The sequence below is a fragment of the Meles meles genome, chromosome 6, assembly GCF_922984935.1.
Source record: "Meles meles chromosome 6, mMelMel3.1 paternal haplotype, whole genome shotgun sequence".
Classification (NCBI taxonomy): Eukaryota; Metazoa; Chordata; class Mammalia; order Carnivora; family Mustelidae; genus Meles; species Meles meles.
In genome coordinates this window covers 64,685,157-64,712,788 of record NC_060071.1, presented here as the reverse complement: position 1 = coordinate 64,712,788, position 27,632 = coordinate 64,685,157, and the positions used below count along the sequence as shown (strand labels likewise).

The 27,632-nt window shown below is 37.8% G+C and overlaps 1 protein-coding gene across 2 annotated transcripts in view; it reads left to right on the top strand.

The window, feature by feature from the left end:
• The window catches only part of INO80 (INO80 complex ATPase subunit), a 136,778-nt gene that overhangs the window by 41,397 nt on the left and 67,749 nt on the right, over window positions 1–27,632 (top strand). For both annotated transcript variants that reach the window (XM_046008381.1, XM_046008380.1), the window contains exons 8-19: window positions 6,829–6,882; window positions 7,659–7,862; window positions 9,853–10,048; window positions 11,124–11,191; window positions 12,487–12,696; window positions 13,170–13,250; window positions 14,094–14,189; window positions 21,111–21,170; window positions 21,596–21,738; window positions 23,082–23,166; window positions 24,162–24,279; window positions 25,247–25,332. In XM_046008381.1, coding sequence (XP_045864337.1) covers window positions 6,829–6,882; window positions 7,659–7,862; window positions 9,853–10,048; window positions 11,124–11,191; window positions 12,487–12,696; window positions 13,170–13,250; window positions 14,094–14,189; window positions 21,111–21,170; window positions 21,596–21,738; window positions 23,082–23,166; window positions 24,162–24,279; window positions 25,247–25,332 — 1,401 coding nt within the window. The remainder of the gene's footprint in view (window positions 1–6,828; window positions 6,883–7,658; window positions 7,863–9,852; window positions 10,049–11,123; window positions 11,192–12,486; window positions 12,697–13,169; window positions 13,251–14,093; window positions 14,190–21,110; window positions 21,171–21,595; window positions 21,739–23,081; window positions 23,167–24,161; window positions 24,280–25,246; window positions 25,333–27,632) is intronic.

Sequence of the window (27,632 nt, the reverse complement as noted above, 5' to 3'; positions counted from 1 at the left end):
TTTATTTTGATACAATTTCAAATTTGAAAGTTTCAGGAAATGTGCAAGTAACTTTACTCAGTTATTCACCCGTTGTTTGCATTTTACTTAATTGCCTTATAAATTGTGTGCAATCCTAATAGAAAAATGAAGAGGATATTTTCTGAATTTAGATAAGTTGATACTAACCTTAAGGGAAAAGTCTGTGTGTAAGAATTGCTGGAGAAGAAAGGGAGACAATAAAAGACTCTTAATCTCAGGAAACAAACTGAGGGTTGCTGGAGTGGAGGAGATTGGGAGGGATGGGATGCCTTGGTGATGGACATTGGGGAGGGTGTGTTCTGTGGTAAGGACTGCGAGTTGTGTAAGACTGATGATTCATAGACCTGTACCCCTGAAACAAATAATACATTATATGTTAATAAAAAGAAGGGGGCATCTGGGTGGCTCAGTAGGTTAAGCCTCTGCCTTCGGCTCAGGTCATGATCTCAGGGTCCTGGGATCCAGCCCTGCATTGGGCTCTCTGCTCAGTGGGGAGCCTGCTTCCTCCTCTCTCTGCCAGTCTCTCTGTCTGCTTGTGATCTCTCTCTGTCAAATAAATAAATAAAATCTTTAAAAAAAAGAAGAAGAAAGAAAAAATCATAAAAAAGAATTGCTGGAGAAACACTGAAAAAGCACCATCAAACATTAAAATATATACTATAAACCTCTATAATTAAAACAACGTAGTACTGCCACATGAATAGGCAAATAGTACAGTAGAGTAGACTAATGCACTTTTTAATAAATCATGTTGGAACAACTACATAGCCATTTGGGAAAAGATAAAATTGGATGTTTCTCACACATATACTCCAAATGTATTTGGGCTCTCAATGTAAAGAATGAAACCATACAAAGACTAAAAGAAAGCTATTACATTGCTGTTTAACTTCGGCATAGGAAAAGTTTCTATGTATAACCCAGAGGCAATGAAAAAAAATTGGTAAATTAGACTAAATACAAATAAATTTTTTCATGACAAAAGATAACTGACAAAGTGTGAAAAATTATTTACATTATACATCACAGTCAAAGGGCTGTTATCTCTAATTAATAAACTCTTAAGAAATTAAGGGACACTTTTGACACAGGACCAGAGCATGGGAACACAGCTAGATCTCAGGATGCCAGGTGCAGGAGACCTTCCTAAAATAACTTTGTGAGAGAGGGATTTTAGTTATCACCAGCTGCACTTGGAACTTCTGAGTCTACAGCAGCAAATGCAGGTTTAAAGGAAATCACCAGAAGCATTCACAAAGGAAACAAACAATTTTCACTGAGAAACAGTTGGCAGATTGGGAGTTCTTGTTCAATAAGAACCTATACCCTGCTCCCAGCCTTTAGAAAGAAATGGCCTCAAAACTGTAGATACATCCCAGGGCACCTGGGTGGCTCAGTGGGTTAAGCCTCTGCCTTCAGCTCAGGTCATGATCTCAGGGTCCTGAGATCGAGCCCCACATGCTGCTCTCTGCTCAGCGGGGAGCCTGCTTCCCTTCCTCTCTCTCTGCCTGCCTCTCTGCCTACTTGTGATCTCTCTCTCTCAAATAAATAAAATCTTAAAACAACAATAACAAGAACAAAAACTGTAGATACATCCCACAGGACTGTAGGATTGGTTTAAGAACCATAGAGCAAAACTCAAGAAAACAAAACAACAGCAATTAGCTGGAGTAGAAGTCAAGACCAGCTCTTCCAAGAAACATGGTTGCCCCTGCAGCATCCCTTGATGGTGCCTACCCTGCTTCCCTGCTTCATACAGGTCATCAGATACATTCCTTCCAACTCAGCTATGCTTCAATTTTAAGGCTCTCCCAGACCATTCTGTTGGCCACAAAATAGTCCATTTTGGCTGCTGCCAAGATCCTAACATCTACTCCATTTGTCCCATTATGGATCCTTAACTTCTTTCCACAAGCTTCACTGGTAATTCTCTTGGTTCTTCATCTCCACAAAGAACTTAGAGAAATAAGCCAGACACAAGGCCGTTTGTTATAATAATTTGCAGTGATTCCCATACGAGACAGGTACAAGATCTACATGACATGGATGCATTTCAAAAACATGCTCCATGAAAGAAAAAAAGCACAAAAGTGATAGATCTACATAGTGGGTTATTATAGTTAAAAAGAAATAATGAGGACGATGTTTCTGAGACGATATGGAGTAATTTCTAGGATGTGCTGTTAAGTGAGAAAAGCAAACAAAAACAGGTATCTATAGTATTTACCTTTCATGTAAGCAAAATAAGAATACAAGAAAATACACAAATCCTCATTCATGCAAAAGAAATTCAAGAAGGATAAACCAGAAACCAAAGTGTTGATTTTTTATAGGGAGCCGGTGGGGAAAATGTAGAAAGAAAGAGGGGAATGGACAGGTTAGCAGGGATGGGGGGGTGTCTTCAAGTACGTTTTTATATGTAGGACTTTCAGGATCCTAGTGATGTTTTGTATGTCCCTTACATGCCCCATAATAAAACCGTTAATACCAACCAGGATGTGGGTGAAGAATGAGATTGAAGGGCTGTGGGCAAAGTGTAATAAAGACAGAAACAAATGCTTACCTGCATTAGAAATGAATAATAGAATCAAGTTGCAGGGAGTGGGGAAAGAAAAGGGCTCATTGAAGTAACTGAGGAAGTCAGTATTTTGGTTGGATATGTAAGGCTGAAGACCAAAAGACCTATACATGAATGCTACAATTGATAAGTGTTTCTTAGGAGAGGAGTGGAGGAGTAATTTTGTAATTACTTTTAAATGCTTACTAGAATTGAACAAATACGTCATAGTTGACAGCCAGTTTGTCATACTGTTGGAAACGCTAATGTGAAGCCTTTGAAATTCATGGGTTTTGATATGTATACAGATAGGTGTGTACAGAAATGTAGTTGTGTGTGTATGCATAGGTTAGTATGCATATGTATTTATTTTCTATGTTTGTGGGTAGTGCCTAGAAACAGTGACAACCTGGTAACAATGAGGGTATCTTGTGCCCAGGTCTTGATTTCCAAACACCTTTATTCACTAATAAAAGGGAACCAGAGCTCCTTGGAGAAGTAGTTTATTCCAGAACTTTGCAGGGAAAATGTAAGATGAGCCTTAAACTTCTTGGAGTGTCAGAAAGTAAGGAAGTGCTTGAAGAAAGATGAGTGTGGGGGATTGTCAAAAGAACGCAAGAGCAATCTAAAGGAGCTCCTCATGGTCAAAGTTAGAATAACTGAACACCAAACTTGGTAATAATAATACTGGGGCACCTGGGTGGCAAGCATCCATTCTTGATTTCAGATAAGGTCTCAATCTGGGGTTTTGAGTTCAAGTCCTGGATTGGGCTCAATGCTGGGCATGGAGCTTACTTAAAAAAAGAAAAAGAGGGGCGCCTGGGTGGCTCAGTGGATTAAGCCGCTGCCTTCGGCTCAGGTCATGATCTCAGGGTCCTGGGATCGAGCCCCGCATCGGGCTCTCTGCTCCGTAGGGAGCCTGCTTCCTCCTCTCTCTCTGCCTGCCTCTCTGCCTACTTGTGATCTCTCTCTCTGTCAAATAAATAAATAAAATCTTAAAAAAAAAAAGAAAAGATAATACTGAATTTTAACACACAGATTAAAAGAAATACCTTTGAGTCCATATTCTTTTAAATAAATAAGCAAATAAGTAATGTAGAAGGAATAGCTCTTCCTTGCAGTAGAATTCCAGTTATTGAGCGCAGAAGGAAGTAGAGAACCCTCATTACACAAATACTACAGTGATAATTGTTGCAGACTGGATACATTGATGAAGACTGAAATTAGAGGATGAAGGTTAAAGGAGACACAATTTGCACAGACCAAAAGCATCTACTCAGCGTACATATAAGCATGAAAAGAAAGATAGTAGCTATCGTGGTGAAAATTGGCAGAATCTGCCTTGCCCAGATGATCTAAGTAGTCACTAGTAATATAAATTTTGACCTTGTGAATTTGATGTGATGCATGGAGAACACATCATTTTGGTGGTATTCTTGCCAGAATGCATAATATTCCAATCATGAGAAAATACGAGAAAACCACAAATTTTGCCATATTCTATACAGTAACTGATGGGTGCCTTTCAAAAGTATTGAGATGAGAGAAAGATTGAAGAAATGTAACATACAGGAAGACACTAAGGAGAAAAGCAACTAAATATATGGGATCCTGTTACAGGATGCTGAAACAGGAAGAGGATTTTAGTGGAAAAATTGTTGACATTCAAATATGACATTTAATTTAATTAATATTTTACCAGTTTTATTTTCCTTTCTTAGTAATTGTTTTTTAGTTACCTAAGATGCTAAAACTAGGGAAAGCAGCAGGAGGGATGTAAGGAAACTGTATTATTTTTTGCAACTCTTCTGTAAGTCTAAAATTAGCTCAAAACAAAGTTTTAATGGAAGGGGAGGCAAACCATAAGAGACTACGGACTTTGAAAAACAACCTGAGAGTTTTGAAGGGTCAGGGGTGGGAGATTGGGGGAACAGGTGGTGGGTAATAGGGAGGGCACGTTTTGCATGGAGCACTGGGTGTTGTGCAAAAACAATGAATACTGTTATGCTGAAAAAATAAATAAAATGGTAAAAAAAAAACCAACAAAAAACAAAAACAAAACAAAAAAAACACAAAGTTTTAAAATATGGCAAGAATAATGCAAGGAACTGCCATGTAACTTTCACTCATATTTAGCAATTGTTTGTTTTGTTTCCTTTGTTTTTTTTTTTTTTTAAGATTTTATTTATTTATTTGACAGAGAGATTGAGATCATAAGTAGGCAGAGAGGCAGGCAGAGAGAGAGGAGGAAGCAGGCTCCCTACAGAGCAGAGAGCCCGATGCGGGGCTCGATCCCAGGACCCTGAGATCATGACCTGAGCTGAGGGCAGGGGCTTTAACCCACTGAGCCACCCAGGCACCCCTCCTTTGGTGTTTCAAATTTTTGTTATATAAATGCATACTATTTTTTCTCCTCCTTTTTGAGAGGCAGTTTGACACTTTGTACTGAACTTCTTTGTAATAGTTCAATATGTATTTCTTAAGAAAAAGGACATTCTCTCATACAGAACAACAGTGTAGTTATAAAAATTGTTATCTGCTCCACAGACCATATTCAGATATCTCATCAGTTGTCTCTGTAATGTCCTTTATAGGACTTTTTTTTCTTGATTCAATCCAGGATCCAGTCTAGGACTCCGTGTTTCATTTATTTGTCACATCTCTTTAATCTCTTTTAAATCTGACACAGTGTTCTTTCATGACATTTTAATTTTTGAATAGCATACCCCTGTTACTATGTATAGTATTTTGGGATTTGGGTTCATGAGATTCCTCATTATTAGATTTGTGTTATGCGTTTTGGGCAGGATTACCAATGGAGTGGTGTGTCCTAGGTATGCTGCACTAGGAGGCACATGACACATCATTTCCAGTATGATATTAGCTCTGATCCCTTGGCGTGTTGGTGCTTCCCTACTGTACAATGACTGCCTTTCTTCCCAAACCAGTTAGTAAGTATTTTTGGAGAGAAACTTTAGACAGGAACATTCTTGATGGGAGGAGTTATAGCAAATCCCTCTTTTATCTGGTGAAGAGGCTTCAAAATGATGCTTTTCCGGGACTCCTGGCTAGCTCAGTGCGTAGAGCACATGACTCTCAATCTCAGGATCGTGAGTTCAAGCCTCACATTGGGTATAGAGATTACTTTAAAAAATAAATAAAAACATATTTTTTGAAATGATGCACTTCTGATCAGGAATTCAACAGAAATATTTGAGATTTTTGTCTTTAATGTGGCAGTAGCTGCTTAAGCATTAGTAAAAGAAAGTTTTTGATAAAAGGACTAAAAATTCTTCTAAGCAGACAGTCTGAAGTGGGAATTTTTTTTTTTTTTAAAGATTTTATTTATTTGACAGAGAGAGATCACAAGTAGGCAGAGAGGCAGGCAGAGAGAGAATGAGAGGGAAGCAGGTTCCCCGTGGAGCAGCGAGCCCGATGCGGGACTCGATCCCAGGACCCTGAGATCATGACCTGAGCCGAAGGCAGCGGCTTAAACCACTGAGCCAACCAGGCGCCCCTGAAGTGGGAATTTTATAGAAATGGCATTTGGGCTGTCTGTAACTTCAAACCCACTGTTTGTTCAGAATTAGGGGCAGAATACTTTAACAGAGAGTCACCCAGCTGTGCCTATACTGTGTCTTCTCCCATGTCTAGTGGATTATCTTAGGAAATCAGGTTTCTTTATTGAGGTTTTCGTTTTAACTGATTTGGAAGACGAAATAAGCAGTTGGTGCCTGGCTTGTTGGCTTCTGAGTCATCTTGTGTTAGGTCTGCCTTGGAATTTTTTGTTTGAGAAGATGAAGCTTAAATGTTGGGAGAAATTAATGGTAGCAGTAGGTTTGTCTTGGTTGGAGGATAGAATCACAAACTGGAAGCTACTTTACCTCTCTCCTAGCAGTTTCTGTGTGTGAGTGGCTACTGTCTCGGCTTCTTTGCAGATTGGCTCTGAAAAGCAGTATGTTTTAGTCAGGATGGTGTATGTTGGGTATGTTGTTATATTTTCCTCGTCCACTTCAAGCCTTAAGTATAACTTAAATTCTTTCCAGAGGATGCAGAAGACTCTATTTAAGGCAGCCCCAGGCAGTATTCTTAATACTCCTTTAGTAGTTTTGTGTGTGGTTCTGAGTTGGTGCATTAGGATGACTTTATTTTTTTTAACCCTTGAGGAGTTGAATAAAAGACAGTGTCAGTCTACATAATCTTACTTCAAAAGGACTCCTAAATGAAATAATTGTTTTTAAATATTTTAGGCCAACAAGCAGAAAGCTTCAGCTCGTAACCTGTTTCTCACCAATAGCCGAAAGGTAAATTACAGTTTTGTGTTTCCCATTTTATGTTATGCTGGAACATATTTATGTTTGCTTCTCTTGTGTCTTGTGACCTATTGATAATGAATCTGGGAGTACCTAAGAGAATTTCTAAATGTTCTCAATTTATTTTAAAAATACAATTGCTCTTCCTCACATTTCTCAACCTTTTTGGATGAGACCATAGCCTGCTTTGATTCCTTAGGGAGATCATGGAAACTTCCTGTGCTCAGTCTCTTTAAGAAATGATGATGTTAATATCAATACCTTCCTTTAGAGGGAAGTTGCACAACTCCTTTGAAAGCTGTGAGATCAGATGAGGTAATGTTATTCTGTTTCCTGTGCTGGTCACTCATCATCGGTTTACTTATCTGTAAAATGAGGATATCGTTACTACCAACTTCATAGAGTTTTTGTGAAGAATAAATTAGTTTAATATATGTTAGGCTTAGAGTGGAACCTAGCATATAATAGGCATTAGTAACTATTACTCTTAATGTGTGTGATGATACTTTGTAATTTCCCAGCACATCTCAGATCATTGTTTTTTTCCCCTGTCTTCTAAGGCAGTGTGTGTATAGATTTCTCATTCCATGTATTACCCCAGGGTTTGGGTCAGAGTACCATATGGGGACATTAATCATTCTGGGGGAGAAAGAGATGTGGCCATCAGAAGATTGTGTGCACTGACCAGACTGAGGAATTAGAGCTCAGGGAGAGCTGGCCCTGGTGTTGAGTCTTCTCCTCTGTGAGACTGTTGTTGTCATCTGCAGCTTGCCCACCAGTGCATGAAGGAGGTACGTCGAGCTGCCTTGCAGGCCCAGAAGAACTGTAAAGAGACCTTGCCTCGTGCTCGCCGCCTCACCAAGGAGATGCTTCTGTACTGGAAGAAGTATGAGAAGGTGGAAAAGGAACACCGCAAGCGTGCAGAGAAGGAGGCCTTGGAGCAGCGGAAGTTGGATGAGGAAATGCGGGAGGTATGACAGTAGTATAAAATTTTGAAACCCTGATTGCTGCAGCCATATTGAGAGGTTGGTATGTACCACATAAATTAAAAATTAATCAATGAGATCATTGAAAAAACATTTTAAGACATAATTTTGAGGATAGTAACTTTAGTTCGATAAACCGATTCTGTTTTTATCCTTTCAGAAGGCCCTCTTTCTGGCCTTCACCTCTCTTTTTCTATGCCAAGTTTTTCTGTTCTTTGTAGTCTTACTCCTCTGAATATTTCTGGAGGAAGTATTCTGGAGGAAAAAAAGGAAAAAGGGCAAACGAAAGAAAAAGAAAACCGCTTACAGCTTATCTTGGCTTGGTTCCAGGTACTGGCTGCAGTTTTTTCCTTGTTGGAAGAGCAGGGCTGGCTGCCAAATTAAGGGCCAGATAGGAACAATAGACAACTAGTGCAGTTTTGAGACCCATCCCCCACCTGTTTCACTGGTTTAACTTTCAGCCAGTACTCCTCTAAGCTTGATGTCAGCTGATGTAGGTGGGTAGATTGTTCAGGGAAGCAAGAGGAGAGAGTAGGAAAACAAAAATCATTGTGTTGCCATGGGCAAACCAGTTGGGGTGTGTGGAAGGAAACTTGAGGTCTAGAGGAAGAGAATCGGGGGATTGGTTAATGTTTTCTTTCAGGTATGGGTAGTACTCCTGTCAGAGCTGAGCTGTGGCCATTGCTGAGCTCTTTATCTTCCGTCCTTTATCATGCCTTTGAGGACCAATATGGATTTTGCTCAGTTCACTTATTTCCCCCCGGGTAACATTTATCTTCACATGCAAGACAAACGTATTAGTGTGTTTGGAAACATTTGATGCTATCCGGAATACTTACTGAATTTAGAGGCATTTGAGAGTTAGTCACAGATCCTGAAGTTTTATAAGCAGCCAGACTTCTAGTCTGGGTTCGTGAGACATTCTCTCAGTTTTGTTGATAGCTAACCGATGAGTTTCCTTCATGTCTTTCTCCAGTGTGTTGAAATAAAGCTCTTTGCGATGAAACTTTACTTTTCTTTTAGTTCACCGTGTTCATTTGAACACGTAGTAGTTGATTTTTTTAAGGTTAAAGGAGATAATGCTTGTTTCAATTTAGAGAGGTTTCTTTGATAGAACGTTGGCTTTGCTAACACACTAAACATAAACACCTGTATCCATTATGAAAATAACTTTGTTTTCTGTTAACTGTCTTTCAGATTTCCTACTCATTTCAATCTGGCTCAAGTTCTGTAAAATCTTAAAGAGAGCATAGTTTTATGTAGCATACTTTAGTACTGGTCTCCTTTCTTGGTTAACTTTCTTGTTACATTTTGTTTTTCATTTGTTTTTTCATTGGATCAAGGATAAATCCGCTGTACCTCATATGAATTTTATTATAAAATAGTTAATGTAAAGCAGTGATGCTGTGTGTGTGTTTGATCTATATTCGTATTATCACAAACTATATGCTGTTTTTGGAGCGTTTTCTTGCTTTGATTGACTTTTGCATTGACTTCCAGAAAAATTCGTAGCTCCTAGTCACTTATTTTGACTTTGAGTGGTGAAGAAGATTTTTTCACATGTTTACATTTTTTAAGATATTAAAACTATACACATGTATCTACATCCGGGTTGTGGGGTAAAAATGCATTGGTTGAGTTTAGTTGGTGTCTCAGTGCCACTCTAGGAAAGTAATACAGTAAAGAAATAAGCATTTTAGACAGAAGCCTAATGAAGAAAAGGTTTCATATTGTAAATGAGAGCAAAACCCATGTTATTGTTAGATATAACTAAAGGTTGTTCTTTGTTTTTAGTACCACTGACTTGATTATAATAAAATTGTGCATTAGCAGTTAACTACCTTTCTAAAGGTAAAGAATTTGTGAGAGAATTATATGCAAACTATATGTAGATTTGGTGAATTCTGTTGATCACCTTTTTTATATGATTGATGATTTGAGTCTATTTAGTGAAAATAACTTTCTTCTCCTTTAGGCCAAGAGGCAGCAGCGAAAACTGAACTTCCTAATCACCCAGACAGAATTGTATGCCCATTTCATGAGTCGCAAACGAGACATGGGTCATGATGGAATTCAGGAAGAAATCCTAAGGAAACTGGAAGACAGTTCTACCCAAAGACAGATTGACATTGGTGGAGGGGTGGTAGTTAATATCACACAGGAGGATTATGGTAAGTCATGAATTAGGAGGTAGAGGAAGTGGGTACCCTCCATTTTTTTTAATACCTAAGGTCATACACATGATTAGTTCTTGTACGTTTTATATCGATTGGTAGGTGTAATGATTAGTAAAGGAGAATTTATTGTATGGAGTAGGGAAAGTATGAATAAAACAAACATACAAGTAACTTTTATTAAAGAATTTGAAAAGGAAAGTGTATGTTTATATGATCTTATAAGTTTGGGAGTATTTTATATGTTTTGATTTATTAGTAGAAATGGAGGGTATTTTACCAGAAGAGTTCAGTGAGCATGTCTCAGCAGAGCAAATTATCTGTCACATAATAAGATTCGTGGTGATACAAGTCCAGCATAAGAAAAAGACTGTGCAGTTGTGGTATTTTTAAGATTTTATTTATTGAGAGAGAGAATGAGAGAAAGCACAAGTGGGGAGGAGAGGGAAAAGCAGACTTCCTTTGACTAGGGAACCCAATGTGGGCCTCAATCCCAGGACCCTGAGATCATGACCTGAGCCAAAGGCAGATGCTTAACCAACTGAACCACCCAGTCACCCCTCAGTTATGGTCTTTTGGTGACCACAAGGAGGGGAGGGATGGATTGGGGTGAAATTTGAGGGGAATTTCATAGAGAATAGTGATCAAGATGACACTGAACTCAGAATAAAAAGAATAAGTGTGCTTGCAAGGACCTTGGGGTCATACATATCTGGATTTCTTCTTTGGGAATAGTTTCACCCAGCAAAAATCTGTCACAATTTTGAGTCCTTATTGTTTTGTTTTTCTTTGTCTTGTGCAAGAAACTCGGGATTGGGAGATGAGCTCAGTCTCTTGTTGGTTTCTGTGAGCTGGCTTTGGCAACTGGAGACCATGTCAGCCCTCTGCCTTCATAGCCACTCCTAAGTCCTTACCTCTGTCATGTAATTTGAAGCTTTCAACTCTCTCACTCTTAGGGATGAGTAAATTGGGGGGAGTTAGGGATTGACAATGTTGGTATGAGTTGCATCTTTGAAGGAGATCAGTGAGTTGAGTTAATGACGTGTGATAATCTCTAAGTTTTTCTTTTCAGATAGTAACCATTTCAAAGCCCAGGCCCTGAAGAATGCTGAAAATGCTTATCATATTCATCAAGCTCGGGTAAGTCTTAAAAGTGAAAAGAAACTGTAAGGGGCTCCGGAAATAACCTACAATCTTTCACTCAGGTTGTCTTCCTTTAGTCTTATTCATAGTTTCAATTAAAAGCATTGGCAGTTGGGTATATATTTGAGTGTGTTGGGTGCAGGCTGTGTCTCTATTTAGAGCAGTAGGAATAATCGAGGAAGGGTGAAGAATGAACATTCACTTGTCTAAGCTTTAGGAGTGTGTTGATTGAAGCTTGGACAGTTTACCTAATTTTTTTGTCATCTTGAGTAATCATGGGTAATGTAGTGTGAAGCACATCATGGTTATTTAGTGGAATAAACCACATTGGTGCTTTTTAAGAGAGCTATATCATTGATCTAAGAATACTGCTAAGTTAGGACTTTCTTTCACCTTAATAGTAACTGGCTAATTCTTGAAGTAGTGATATTTCATGAAATCAGAAGGAAACTGCAGTTAGATTAAATTAAAGTAAGTAAAGAAAGTAAAGAATATACTGCATAGGATCCCCATGTAACAGCTTCCAAGTCAGGATAAACTTGATTTTCTTTGCACCAAACCCAGCTAAACAAATTTTAACACATGCCTTGATGGAGCAAGTAGTCCTGTAATATGGTTTATAGTCATGTAATATGTCTGCTCATCCAAAACATATTATTAATATAATTGTTAAATTAATTTATATTCGTAAATTAGTAAAAATATTAGTAATATTTCATATATTGTGGGGGGGTTTTGTTTTGTTATTATTGTTTTGAGAGAGAGAGAGAACATGGCCAGGGGGAGGGGAAGAGGGAGGAGACGACTCCCGGCTGAGCAGGGAGCCCAGGGTAGGGCTCTGTCCCAGGACCCCAAGATCATGACCTCAGCTGAAGGCAGCCGCTTCACTTTTTATAGAATTATTTAAGAATTAAAATTAAAAAGAGGGCACCTGGGTGGCTCAGTTGGTAAAGCCACTGCCTTCAGCTGAGGTCATGATCCTGGAGTCCCAGGATCGAATCCCGCATCGGTCTCCCAGCTCCACAGGGAGTCTGCTTTTCCCTCTGACCTTCTCCCCTCTCATGCACGTGCGCACGCGTGCTCTCTCTCTCTCTCTCTCTCAAATAAATAAATAAATATTAAAAGAATTAATAATCTAGGTGCCCCTCACATATTGTGCTTTATACATAATATATTAAATAATACCAGAAATTTTGTTCCAGTTATCACAAAGTAGATATATTATCATTATGATCTTTATTCGAATTTCATTTTTTCCCTCATATGTTTCTCCAAATGTGTTTACTTTCCAGACAAGGTCATTTGATGAAGATGCGAAAGAAAGTCGAGCAGCTGCCCTTCGGGCAGCAAACAAGTCTGGCACTGGGTTTGGGGAGAGTTACAGCCTGGCAAACCCATCTATCCGGGCTGGGGAAGATATTCCACAGCCTACAATTTTTAATGGCAAATTAAAAGGCTATCAGCTGAAAGGCATGAATTGGTTGGCAAATCTCTATGAACAGGTGAATTTAGAACTATGACATACCCCGTCTTTCGTCACGTTTTCGTAAAGTCATTGGTTCTGTGTATTGTGAGATGAGCACAAGACAAAGTTTTAAATTTCATCCCTTTGAAAAGTTTTATCCTCTGACAAGAGTCAGAAAGATGTCTTTAAATTATTAACCTGAAATTTTATTAGAGGATATTTGTATCATGTTTGTCTTAGGTCTTGGTAAACCTGATTGTTTTTTGGCCTGGATTAAATTAGCTGAATAACTGGCTTTGGCATCTTCAAGTCAGATACCATGATTCTTAGTTGTAGCTATGGAGTTGGCAAAAGGAATCATTACAGCTGTGGGTGGTAGTGCTGAAATGGTATTTTTAGTCACTTTTTTTGAAGTTAAGTCTGATAATTTAATTAGTTCTTTGGGACAATAGGTTGAATTCTGTGTGATAGAATATGAGACGTTATTGACTGTGTTTTTTTTCCCCCCAGGGCATTAATGGCATTCTTGCAGATGAAATGGGCCTTGGTAAAACAGTGCAAAGTATTGCCCTCCTGGCCCATCTAGCTGAGGTGGGTAGATGCAGTCTGTCTTCCCCACTCTAGATTTTGGGGAGAATCAGCCATTATCAAGCACTGTGCTACACTTTGTAGCATATGAGTACAGTAGGACCTAACTCCTTGCCTTCAAAGTCATTACAGGGTGACACAGTGTGGTGAAGCATTTTGGTTTTCAAGACTAAAATAGTTACTAAGAATGTATGGTTTGACATACATTCAAACCCCCCCCTGCCCCGCCCCCGGTCCCCTGCCCGGAACCATTCATATAGTGACAAAAACAGTGTAGTTATTTGGACCAGAAGACCCATGTTGACATTTGAACTCTGTATTGACTACAAACAATGTAAACTTAGGCACTTTATCTGGTCTGTTTTGCTCTGACTTCACTTTAATTCTCTGAGGTTTAGTTTCTACTTCTGCAGAGTGGGGATAATACCTACTTTATAGGAATTCTCTGAGAATTAAATGAGAAAATGTATGTAGAAGCATTTTGAAAAAAGCAAAGTTCCAGTAATAGTAAAATTGTTAGGAGTGTCTCGTATAAGGGAAGCAATACAAACAAGTCAGGGTATGATAAGTGCATTGTAAATTATAGAAATTAGGACCTATAAGTGGTGGGGATGAGAGTAATTGCTTGGTATTTTTTCTCAAAGTTTTTCTGAGCCAGTTCCTTGCCTGTGTTATTATTAACATATATTATTTTTGCTGAGTATGCAGATGTGGGAACGAGGCACCATTTCTCTTATTACAGTGTTACAGTGTATCATTCTTAAACTGCTCTTGTCACTGATTATAATTTTGAACTAAATATCTCCAGTTTTCCTGCAGTTAGCTGACCCAATTTTTGTCTTTCAGAGAGAGAACATCTGGGGGCCTTTCTTAATAATTTCACCTGCTTCTACACTTAACAATTGGCACCAGGAGTTTACTAGATTTGTTCCTAAATTTAAGGTAAAAATCGATCCAACAGAAATTTCTATTGCTCTTTAAAATAAACTTTCTGACATTTTTTTTTTTTTTGCTGCCTTAATTGCTCTAAGAGTTTTTAATTTCTTGCATTTTTTTCTAAATACTTTAGGTACATTCTCTTTAAAACTTTCTGATGAGTGGGGTGGGTCAGTTAGGTGTCCAGCTCTTGATTTCGGCTTAGGTCATAATCTTAGGATCCTGGGCTTCATGCTAAGTGACAAGTGTGCTTGAGATTCTCCCTCTCCCTTTACCCCTCCCCTCCACACACTCATACTCTCTCTGGCTCGCTAATGCATGTGCGTGCTCTCTCTCTAAGATAAATAATACCTTTAAAAAAAAAAAGTTACTGGGGTGCCTGGGTGGCTCAGTTGGCTAAGTGTCTGCCTTCACTTCAGGTCATGATCCTGGATTCCTGGGATTGAGCCCTGTGTCAGGCTCCCCACTTAATGGGGAGCCTTCTCCGTCTCCCTCTGCTGCTCCCCCTGTTTGCGTTCTCTCTCTCTCAAATAAATACATAAAATCTTAAAAAAAAGTTACTGGGGCACCTGGGTGGTTCAGTGGGTTAAATAAATAAGCCTTTGCCTTCGCCTCAGGTCACAATCTCAGGATCCTGAGATCGAGACCTACATCGGGCTCTCTGCTTAACAGGGAGTCTGCTTCCCCCCCCCCCCCCCCGCCTGTCTCTCTGCCTACTTGTGATCTCTGTCTGTCAAATAAATAAATAAATTCTTTAAAAAAAAAAACAAAACATGTTACTGACAGTAACAATAAGCATATTACATCCTTTTGTTTCATAAGTGAGAAAGCCAAAGTCCAGTTTGAATGATTTGCTGCATTAGCCCCATGGATTGATACTCTTGGTCAAACTGCCATAGTAGAAAATATCTACCTTATTGGTTTAACAGATATTTTGGCAAATCATATCATCAGGGCACATATCCTGTAAATTACGGCATTGCCTTCCCCCCCATATATTCATAAATAATTCATTTTCTTGATACTCTAAAGTCAGATCTTTAGTCCTAGTTGAGATTATAATGTCTAAAGTAGATAATAAAGTTGATTTTAACTAGTTCAGAGGAAAAGAAGTGAGATTGAGGTCAGAAGGGAAGTATGTTGCACTAAGTTGGATAAGATGTGGAAAAGATTTATTAAACAGGATTTAATTGTGGAAAGTTACTGAGATATAAGAAAGAAGGGGTATGATTTATTATGTTGCTTGTAAGTAAAAATGGTAAAATCAGTTAAATATGAGTTCTGTCCCTAAAGTAATGATGATGAAGTTGCACGGTGAGGAAGATTTTATGGAGATTCTTTATCAAGAGTTACTATTAGGGTCTCCCTGATTTGGGGTCTCCTTAATACATGGGTTCCAAGCAGTTTAAAGGGCACAGGATTGGGTGGAGGTGGGGAGTCAGATGTTTTCTCGCTTACATTTTTTACGGAATAATGACACATCTGAGATATTCCACTTTGGGATACCTTTGTGGCTGTGGCCCCATATTTGTGGCTGAATGGTAGATTTAAAAACTATTTACAAGGCACATTAGGTATATAGCTTTTAACTTTGCTGACTTATTTTTAAATTTTTAAGATGAGATTCTAAGGTAATTTGTTAAGTATTTTCTCTAGAGTTTTCCATTTGGTATATGGAACTGCCATATTTTTTCTGCATTTATTCATTTCATTCATTCATTGTTTTCTTTTTCAGCACATGTTAAACAATCAGAAGTTGAAAAATTAAGTCTTAAAATTTTCCAGCAAACAAGTTGTGTTTTCAGTATTAACTGCACTGACCATTAGATGGCAGTGAATTACTGCTTGAGTCATTGATAACTCTCCTTTGATTTTGTGCCTGTGCCTGGAACTGAGTGCTCATTTGCATGTTGAGCTTCCTTTGGATATTCTAGGGGTCAGTAAAATATGGCCATGGAATAGAATGTGGTCCTATTCCAGTTGCCACTTTCATTTGTCCTAGTTGTTTTGTTTTGTTTTTTTATTGTGATAAAATACACCTACAGAGGGAGGGCTCCTGGACGGCCCAGTCAGTAGAGCATCCAGCTAGATTTCAGGGTCATGAGTTTGAGCCCCACATTGGGTGCAGAGATTACTTGAAAACAAAAAAAACAAAAAGAAACAAAACAACCCACAGACATACATGGGATGTTTAAAATGTACCAATTTAAAGTGTACAATTTACTAGTATTAACTACATTTACAGTGTGGTGCAGTGATCAGTACTATCTGGTTGTAGAATTTTTTCATCATCCTAAACAGAAACCTCTTCCCCTAAGCAGTCACTCCCCATTGCCCTTTCCCTCCTCCAGCCCCTGGCTACCACAAGTCTGCTTCTCTGGATTTGCTTATTCTGGATATTTCATCTAACTGGAATTGTATAATGGGTTGCCTTTTATATCTGGTTTCTTTTCATATAGTATAATGTTTTCATGTTGCAGCATGTGTGTCAACATGTTGTTTCTTTTTATGACAATATTTTCATTATCTAGACATTCTATATTTTGTTTATCCATTTATCTCTCAGAAGTATTTGGGTTGTTTCCACCTTTTGGCTCTTGTTAATAGTACTGTTATGAACATTCATGTACAAGTTATCATTTGAACACCTGTCCTGTGTCCTGTTTTCATTTCATTTCTTTTCATGTATACTTTAGAGTGGAATTGCTAAGTCATTCTGTATTTAACTTGTTGAGGAATCTGCCACCTGTTTTTTTGTCCAGCTTGCAAACTAAAAATAGTTTTCGTGTTTTTAAACTGTTGATTTAAAAAGAATAATATTTCATAACAAATGGTATATGAAATTTAAATATGTATATATTGAAACACAACCACGCTCTCCTGTTTGTTATTTGTGTTTGTGTTCTCGCTACAACTGCAGAGTTGAGTAGTTGTGACAGAGATCATATTGCCTGCAAAGCTGAAAATGGTTATCATTTGCCTGTTTACAGAAAAAATTTGATGACCTCTGCTCTATTGATTCATTGTTTCTATTGCCATTACTCCTTTAGATTGTTAGAAATGTGTTCGCTTCTCTGCGGAGCATGGTTAAATGTAGACTCTGCTCAGATTTATAGTTAGTTTAGTTTGCATTCAAAAGATATTTAGGTCTGTGATGGTAACATCTGAAAGTTCTTTTTATTTGGCAGATACCTGAGTAACATTTGTTTTATGATTCTAGTATGACCGATGTCTCTGACTTCCTCTTTTTCCCTAAGAGTAATATATTTGGTTTATATTTTTTCTATACTTAATGTTCCGTTTTCATCCCTAAAATTGGCTATTTTGTGTGCTTTCTTTCTATTTTATTCATTTCTGTTCTTTTATTATTATTGTCTACTTTCTTGTGTACTTTTCTTTCTCTGACATCTCAGGATGGAGCTTAGAGTATTGATTTTCAGCTTTTTCTAGTAAGTGTTTTTAAGGGTATTGATTGCTTTCTATGCATGACTATAGCCATCCAAAGGTTTGATGTGCCACACTTACATTATTTTTTTTTCACACTTGGCATTATTTGACAGACAGATCACAAGTAGGCAGAGAGGCAGGCAAAGAGAGGAGGACGCAGGCGCCCCACGCGGGGCTTGATCCCAGGACGCTGGCCTGAGCCGAAGGCAGAGGTTTTAACCCACTGAGTCACCCAGGAGCCCTGAATTATTATTTAATTCAAAATAATTTCTGGCTTCTATTTCAAGTTCCTGTTTGATTCATGGCTTATGTAAGAGTGGTTCTTGGGGTGCCTGGGTGGCTCAATTGGTTAAACATCTGTCGTTGGCTCAGATCATGGTCCCGGGATCTGGGATTGAGCCCCATCAGTCTCCCTGCCCAGCTCCCTGCTTTTCCCTCTGCCTGCCGTTCCTCTTGCTAGTGTGCGTGCACACTCTGTCAAATAAATAAATAAAATCTTAATTAAAAAAAAGTGTGGTTCTTGAGGCACTTGTCTGGCTCAGTGAGTAGACTGAGCCAGACTCAGTATGACTGAGTATGACTCTTGATCTCAGGGCTGTGAGTTCAAGCCCCATATTGGGTGTAGGGCCTACTTAAAATAAATAAGTAAGTAAATGTGGTTCTTAATTTTGAAACAAAGGAAGATTTTCTAAGTATCTTGTTAACTAAGTTATAGCTTAAATCTACTGTGATAGGAAAATAGGCTTTTAATGGTTTTAATCCTTTGAAATTTTTTGAACTTTTCTTTTATGGTCCACCATATATATGGTCAGTGTTTCTAAATGTCTTGTATCTGCAGAGAGTAGGTATTAATGCAGTTGTTGAGGGTAGCATTGTATATGTGTTGGTTAGGTATATTTCAGCTCTTTTGTATCTTTACTGTATTTTTGTCTGCCTATTGAAATACTAATTGAAAGAAGTATGTTAAAATTTATTGCAGGAATGTCTGGGTGGCTTAGTCTTTTGCACATCTGACTTCAGCTGGGGTCATGATCTCAGTTTGCTTGTCCCTCTCCCTGCTTATGTACTCTTTGTCTCTCTTTCAAATAAACAAGTAAAAATTTTTTTAAATTACTGTAATTAAGGACTTACCCATTTCTGTTTTCTTCTGTCTATTTGCTTTACATTTTGAGGCTGTGAGTTGTATACAAATTTACAGTTATTTTTATCTTCCTAATAAATCAAACCTTTTATTATTATGAAATTGCTCTTGTTAAGACTTTTTGCCTCATGCCTGTTATCTCTAGCATTAAATAGATGAGCTTTCTTTGGTTTTTATGTGGTATCTTTTTCTTTCTTTATGTTTAACCATTCTGTTTACAGTTAAGGGTTTTTTTTTTGCATTTTGTTTATAATGTTTATGCTGATTTTTAATGTTGTTGATACATGGAATTTAAATCTGCCTTGCTGTTTGCTTCCTACTTCTTTCCTTCTACTTCTATAACTTTCCTTTTCTCCTTTCTGGTGTCCTTTGGATTGGTTAGATTTTACTGTTCTTTCATTCCTTCGTAGCTTGCTACTTATACATTCATTTTATTCTTTAGTAGATACCCAGGAGAATATCTGAGTCAAGGAAACATGCATCCTTGACTTTTTAAAAAGTAACGTAAATGAATACTGTTACTGCTTTCCAGACAGTACAAGGGCTTTAGTATACTTTTTTTTTTTTCTTAAAGAGAGTGTGAGAGAGCCTTGAGCAGGATGGAGTGGAGGGAGAGAGAGAGAGAATCCTAAGCAGGCTCCACAACCCTGAGATCATGACTTTTGCTGAAATCAGAGTTGGACTCTTAACCAACTGAGCCACCCATGTGCCTGGGGCTTTTAGTATACTTTAACTACTTTCCTCTTCTGTAGACTCACAAGCTGTTGTTGTTGTTGTTTTAGAGATTTTATTTATTTGAGAGAGAGACATGCTGTTGTTTTTTGTATATATTTTCTCTTTTAAACCCCACAAAGCATTTTATTATTATCTATACATTTTAAATTTATTTAGATTTATTCATATTACCTATTTATTCACTATTTTCATTGATCTTCATTTCTACCTGTATATTTATACTTCACTGTGACTGAGATTTTTCAGAGCAACAAAAAACATCAAGCTAAGACCTAAGAAGCACCTTCAAAAGAAAACCACAACTAGAGACGTTACAGAAAAAGTGCTGAATTTTGCATTCTTTTGTTTCACCATGCTTTAGCCTAAATATTTCCCTCTGACCTATCATCTGTTTTGCTAATTTTCTCTATGCTGCATCTAATCTGTCATTACACCCATGATTGAATTCTCAGTTTTACTTTTTGTATTTTTCAGTTCTAAAAAAACTCCCTTTGGTACTTTATAGTTTCTAGAACACCACTGAAATTCCCAAGCTTATCTTTTAATTCCAGGAACCAATTAGCATCTTTTTTAAAAGTGTGTTTCTGATATTTTCATCGCCTGGGTCTCCTCTGGGTTTATTTCCTGTATCTGTTTTTCATGTTGGTTTTCAGTTATGGGGTCTAATTTTTCCATATGTCTGGGGACTTTTTTGTTGGTTTTGTTTATATTTTTATTGTATACCAGACATTATATAGGAAAAATTCTAGAGATAATTTTGGGGGTCTGTTTTCTTCTTCTTCCAGAGAGGATTTATCTGTATCCTGGGTGGGTGGTATTTGTTTTGTTTTGGTTTGGTTTTGGCCTCTAGTAATAATCCAAAGTCCCCACCTTAATCTTGTCAGGAATTGAGTTGATTCAAAGCTGGGATTCAGTACTTATTAAGGCACATCTCTGTGTAGTTGACCTTTACTGCCCATGGGTATGTATCCTGTGATTCCTGTCTTAAGGCCAGGAAGGTGGCTGGATCTGATCATCTTTTCTCCAGTTTTTGTTCGTAGGCACTGCATCTCTTTAAAAAAAACACCTCTTCAATTTCTTAGTTTCTCAACTAGAACTTTAGGAAAAGATCAACATCATTAGGAAAGATACGTACCAGGTGTCAGACTTTACTTTCCGGATGAACTTTCTTTTTTGGATCTTGATTCTGTAATTCTCTTCTGCCACAGTAGCTTTCTGATGCCTTCTCACGAATGTTTTGTGTGTGTGTGTTAATTCAGTCCTCAAGAAGAGTACTAGTGGCAGTATATTCATTCTTTAGGTTCTTTTAAAATCATTCTGAATAACATTTATGATGATACTTTTAAGATTATCAGTAGGGGGGGGGCGCCTGGGTGGCTCAGTGGGTTAAAGCCTCTGCCTTCTGCTCAGGTTCTGTAATTAACAGGGTCCTGGGATCGAGCCCCGCATTGGGCTCTCTGCTCAGCAGTGAGCCTGCTTCCTCCTCTCTCTCTCTGCCTGCCTCTCTGCCTACTTGTGATCTCTGTCTGTCAAATAAATAAATAAAATCTTTAAAAAAAAAAATTATCAGTAGGAAATAATCTGTATAATGGTCCTTTTTCCAGGTGCTACCATATTGGGGAAATCCTCATGATAGAAAAGTTATCAGGAGGTTCTGGAGTCAGGTAACTTTCAGCTTACTGCATATACACATGTGCCCATGTACATACACATACATAAGTAATCATTTCTCCATTTCATTTGAGTAACTTCTTATGCATAAAATCTTATATATGTTTCTAGACACTAGGCAAGTGCACTTTTTTTCTTCTACAACACTTTTCCCATTATATACAATCACCTGGACTTAAGTCCAGAATTGAGTAAGAACTCTTAAATAAGCTGAAGACCAGTGTTTAACATGATCCGTAATTAAGGTGAGTACTTTAAAAAGTTATGGTTTAATTCACTGCATGTCTACCACGCAGGAGAAGCACATCTTTAGTAGGACTTGGTTAAACAACTTAGCCTTAGAAAATAAAATCCATTCCTCATTATCTTGTGAGTTCATTAGATATCTATTTTCATTCTTCCTTTCTTATATTTACAGAAGACGCTCTACACTCAGGACGCCCCCTTCCACGTGGTCATCACCAGCTACCAGCTGGTGGTGCAGGATGTGAAGTATTTCCAGCGTGTCAAGTGGCAGTACATGGTATTGGACGAGGCCCAGGCGCTCAAGAGTAGCTCCAGGTAACATGATTAGTAGGAACCAAACTAGACTGAGACCGTATAGATACACAGAGAGAGGATACAGACTTAAGATATACTATGATATACACACAGGGGAGTAAGGGTCCGAGAGGGATCAGAACATGGCATGATATGGTTTTTGCATAGGCCACATCTCTGACCAGAAGGCAAGAATTCCCTTTTGCATTTTACACAGAATACAAATACTAATGTTCAGAATACAAGGGTTCTTCTTTTTTTTTTTTAATTATTTTTTAAAAGATTTTTATTTATTTCTTTGACAGAGATCACAAGTAGGGAGAGAGGCAGGCAGAGAGAGCGGAGGAAGCAGGCTCCCTGCCAAGCAGAGAGCCCGATGCGGGGCTGGATCCCAGGACCCTGGGATCATGACCTGAGCGAAAGGCAGAGGCTTTAACCCACTGAGCCACCAGGCGCCCCACGAGGGTTCTTCTTAACTCCTATATCTCTACTCAATATTTATTGCATCTTAATAGATTTTGGTCTTCCAGGAACATTTTTGTGGGAGAAGGCTTTCTGTCTGTTGATTCAGAGAGTATTTTGAACAGGAGGTCTTAGTAGGAAGTAGAATATTACATTATATAGATTTATCTGTCTATTCTGTGCAGGTTGTGCTAGTCCCTTATTGGTTATTAGAGCCACAAGATCTTTTCATTGGAAGTTACATGTTTAAAATACTCTATTACCTTCAAAGTAACAAACTGAATAGTAAGTCATTGCCTGACTTTAAAGTGTTGCTCGGTGATACTAAATGTTGCGTTTGGTGCATTTTTATTAACTCTTGGTGAGCCCATATGACATTCTTAGAGATCCATTTTAACTGACAAGTTGGTACTTTCTATCCTCCAATAGACATTACTTCATATTATACTCTTTTGAAGTAGGACATATTTACTACTGGGAGCAATATACTCATTTTGCATTTTCTTCATACACCCTTTCCCTTTCTCCGTTGATCTCTCTATACTCACACTGGAAGCACAGAGATTAATAATTGTAAAGCTTTCTACTGCAGATAAATACCTTATGATTAAAAGTCTAGTGTCAACAAAACTGACCAAAGACAGTAGAGCACTTTGTTAAGCCAGAAAACATCCTACTCTGCCCATTTGAGGGCTATTTTTTTCTAAACCCTAATACCATGTTTTCAGTGTACAGGAGTCATTGGCTTTGTTGAATGATATTTTTCAATGTGTACACGGTGGAGTACTTGATTCTGGGTGTTTGGAATTTTTTTGGAAAGCGTTTTTAGAAATACAGGGTCTTAGTAGGGTGAAGAAAGATTTACTGCTAACTTGGAATTTGTAATTCATTTTACTGAACAGTGTTCGTTGGAAGATTCTCTTGCAGTTCCAGTGTCGGAATCGGCTTTTGCTAACTGGGACCCCAATTCAGAACACCATGGCAGAGGTAGGCATTAGTAAAGCCTTCAGCTTTATGTCTGCATTAAATAGAATGGTTCTAGCACAGAATAGAATTCTTTGCCATGCCCACCTGGCATGTTACTTCTCTGTACAAATTATAATCCACATATAAAAGGAAGAATTTGACCATAGCTTGACCTAAGTGGGTTTTTTGGGTATCATTCCTATTTTCTTATTCTCTGGCATAGGCAAATAATGTATTCCTTTGTATTTATGAAATAACTAGTGACCACATTAGGAATGCTACCCATCTAATGCAGAGATGTTTTTATAACAAAATGGAAAGGTAATGTTCTTTGGCACTGAGAGGAGCTAAAATTCCTTATTTAGAAAGATAATTGATTATCTAGAACAAGGGTCAGAAAAGTTTCTGTAAAGGGCCAGATAGTAATTTTTTTTTTCAGGATGGTAGATAACTTAGACTTTACGGGCCATATAGTTGTCATTGCAGCTGCTCAGCCTTGCCAGTGTAATGTGAAAGCAGCCATAGACAGTACATGAAGGAATCGATGGAGCTATGCCCCACTAAAACTTTCTTTATAAAAGTAGTTGGTACAAAAGCAGCCTTTGTACCAGAGGCCATAATTTATTAACCTCCGATTAAGAGTCATTATTAATTAGCAAGTTATGCTACTTCAGATTATATTCAGTTGTGAAATGGATTTTTTCAGTATATAAGATCTTTAAAACTATCGCATTGCAAAATATGAGCAGGACTTGTACTTTTAGACTTTTAGTTGGAAATTAATTGAATAATAATCTCATTTTGCTATAGTATCTTAGAAAATAAGAGTTGGTTGATGAGGCACGTGCTTATACACTCATTCTTTTTCGCCCATTTGTCAACACTTACACCTGTTCCTACACACACACACACACACATATACACCTGCAACTTTCACTCTCTCCAGACTCTCACTATATCCTCCCACACTGTCATTTTGTTATTGTACAGTTATTTCACATATCTTCTGTTTCCAGCTCTGGGCTCTGCTACATTTCATTATGCCAACATTATTTGATTCACATGAGGAATTTAATGAATGGTTTTCCAAGGACATTGAGAGCCACGCTGAAAACAAATCCGCCATTGATGAGAGTGAGTGCTTTTATGAACTCTATTTCTTTCTACCTGTCAGTGTAGGCAACACCTAATTGAATATTTTTTTCTATATAAAGAATTTTTCTTTCAGTGTTCATAGAAGGATTGGAGCTGTGGCAGGGGAGGGGTTTCTCTTATAAAGTAATTATTTGCTTTGTGTTTAAAAGAGCCGAAAGGACTAATACAGTTGATACTGCTGTACTGTTTACTCTTTAACCAAGGCAGAATGGGCAGAGTTCAAAAAGTACCACATTTTGGCTTATAGAATCCTCATTTTCCATGTAGATTCTGAAAAACTCATATCAGGATTTTATTCCTCATTCATTTGTTCTTAATGGAATGAGTTAAGGACTTTATCCTTATCCTGTGATAAAAACAGAAATATTAGAGGGATAATTTTCTTATTTTCTTTCTGTATTAGGATTTGGTTCCACTGTGAATATTTTAAACCTTATTTACCAATACTTTTGACCTTGTTGAATAATCTCTTTTAAGAGCATAAGGTGTTTATTACATTGATACAAATCGACATCTACCAACTGTGAGAAAAGTCTTAATTTCTTATACTGCAGTTTGTTAATTTGCTGACATACTTAGAAAAAATGATTTTGGAGGAACACTGGGAGGCCCAGATAGCGTCCATTTACCTATATGAGAACTCTGTTATTGATAAAATGATCCTAAAATACTCTTGTGAATTCTAATAAAAATTAAGTGGTCCTTATTGGTCTGAGTAAGTGATAGAAAAATGCTTTTGCCCCATAGACTATAGGTGAGTGCTGTGAAAATTCAGACTCCTTGGTTTCTTACTTGAGGAAAAGATTAAGTTTTAGTCTTCTTTCAGAGGTTCATCAAGCCAAAAGGCCTAAGAACGATTTAGGGAGAGATGATCATGATATTTCTTTTGTTTGTGTTAAGTCAATATAATGTATTATTTGTTGGGGGGGATCTCCTGGTATTTCAGATCAACTCTCTCGATTACACATGATCTTGAAGCCATTTATGCTGAGGAGAATCAAGAAAGATGTAGAAAATGAATTGTCTGACAAGGTAAGGAAATAGTAATTCAGTAGTTTAAGCCTTCATGGGCACCACCGTGGTGGTTCCAGGACAAAAAAGAAATTCCTTGGTAAAGGTTTAGTTTAAAGGGTGATTAGTTTGAGAGAAAACCATTGAACTTGAGTGGATCAAAGAAGACTTAAACTGACTCAAACAACCAAGGCAAGTACTATTATTTCTTCTTTTTGTTTTATATTTTCATTAATTTGAGGCATTACAAAAGTAGGGAAAAAAGTATAATGGACCCTCTTGTAAACCACCATACATCTTCAGTAGTGATTGAGTCATTTCCATCCCCATCCCTCTAAATTATTCTGAAGGAAGTCCCAGATGTCTTTTATTTCATTTACAAATATTTTCATCTGTATCTCTAAAATATTTAGTCCTTTTTAAAAATACATAACCATATATTTTCACTTCTGCTAAAGGAGATAGTAATTCCATTATACTGTAACATATCGAGCCATTGCTCAGCTGTTCCCATTTATCTTTGTGTGATTCTCTCTCTTCCTCACTCTCCTTCCAACTTCTGTTCCCTGCCCCCCTCTTTCTCTGTTAAAGATTTTTGAAATCATAATCCAAGCAAGATACACAAGTGGCATTTGGGTGATATATGTCTTTTTTTTTTTTTTTTTTAAGATTTTATTTATTTGACAGAGCGAGAGATCACAAGTAGGCAGAGAGGCAGGCAGAGAGAGAGGAGGAAGCAGGCTCCCTGGTGAGCAGAGAGCCTGACGAGGGACTCGATCCCAGGACCCTGGGATCATGACCTGAGCTGAAGGCAGAGGCTTAACCCACTCAGCCACCCAGGTTCCCCTGGGTGATATGTGTCTTAATAAATCTTTTAGTCCCTCCCTACTTTTTTCCCTTGTGGAAGAAACTGAGTAATTTTTCCCATAGAGTATCCCACATGTAGGATTTTGATAATTGCATCGTTGTGGTATTGTCTAACATGTTCTATGGTCTCCTGTATTTCTGTAAACTAAGAATTAGAAGTTTAATGTGCTTAAGGTTTTAATATTTTTTCCTCATATTAAGCTAGTAATTTTGGTTTGTTGGGGCACCTGGCTGGCTCAGTCAGTGGAGTATGCAACTCTTGATCTTGGTGTTATGAGTTTGAGCCCTACATTTGGCCTATATGTTACTTAAAAATAAAATCTTAGGGTTGCCTGGTGGCTCAGTGGGTTAAAGCCTCTGCCTTCGGCTCAAGTCATGATCTCAGGGTCCTGGGATCAAGCCCTGCATCGGGCTCTCTGCTCAGCAGGGAGCCTGCTTCCCTTCCTCTCTCTCTGCCTGCTTATGATCTCTGTCTGTCAAATGAATAAATAAAATCTTCTAAAAAATAAAAATAAAATAAAATCTTAAATTAAAAAAAAAATTTTGGTTTATATATATCTTTTTTTGAATCCTTACCAGATTTCTGTTTTTTTCATACTCCTGTGACTCCTCCCCATATTCTCCTTTCTTCTGCTTTTCCTCCCAGTTCCAAGTCCTTCAGAGTTTTTCCCCATTTTCCATAGATTCTACCTGTTTTTCACATCTTCTAAGGTTCTTGATAATATCAGGTGATTCTCCTCTCTCACTGCCAAAAGGTTAGATTATTTTGAAATTAGTAACTCTCTTTGAAAGATTGTGGTGGAGATAGACACCTTTAAAGTGAGGAGTACCTTTGTACCTTTGTTTTACTTATTTTTAAGAAATCTTGATGACTATTTTGTGAAACTGGCTGGTTTTAACTAAGCAACAGATTTGCACAGATACACCTGATAGAAGGAAACTACTTTATAAAACAACGAATCCTTTAATATCAGAAAGGGCTTAAAAAACGATAGCAGTGTCAAAATTTCTGTTATTTGGTGGTGAGTAGGGAGGTTATCAGAGGATGTAATATGGTTCTTAATCACTGTGCATTGTATTTTCCTTAGGATTTCTTAAACATCAGTATTTCCAATCTGTTTTTTTTTTAAGATTTTATTTATTTATTTGACAGACAGAGATCACAAGTAGGCAGAGAGGCAGGCAGAGAGAGAGAGGAGGAAGCAGGCTCCCCGCCGAGCAGAGAGCCCAATGCAGGGCTCGATCCCAGGACCCTGGGATCATGACCTGAGCCGAAGGCAGAGGCTTTAACCCACTGAGCCACCTAGGAGCCCCATCCAATCTATTTTTAAATAATATATTTCTTTATTAAACTCTTTTTGCCTGCTAGCCACTGGTATATAAAGATGTAGTGTCCAGGTTCCATTCAGATTTCCAAGGGAGTTGAATATATAACTAATACTGTATCATAAGAG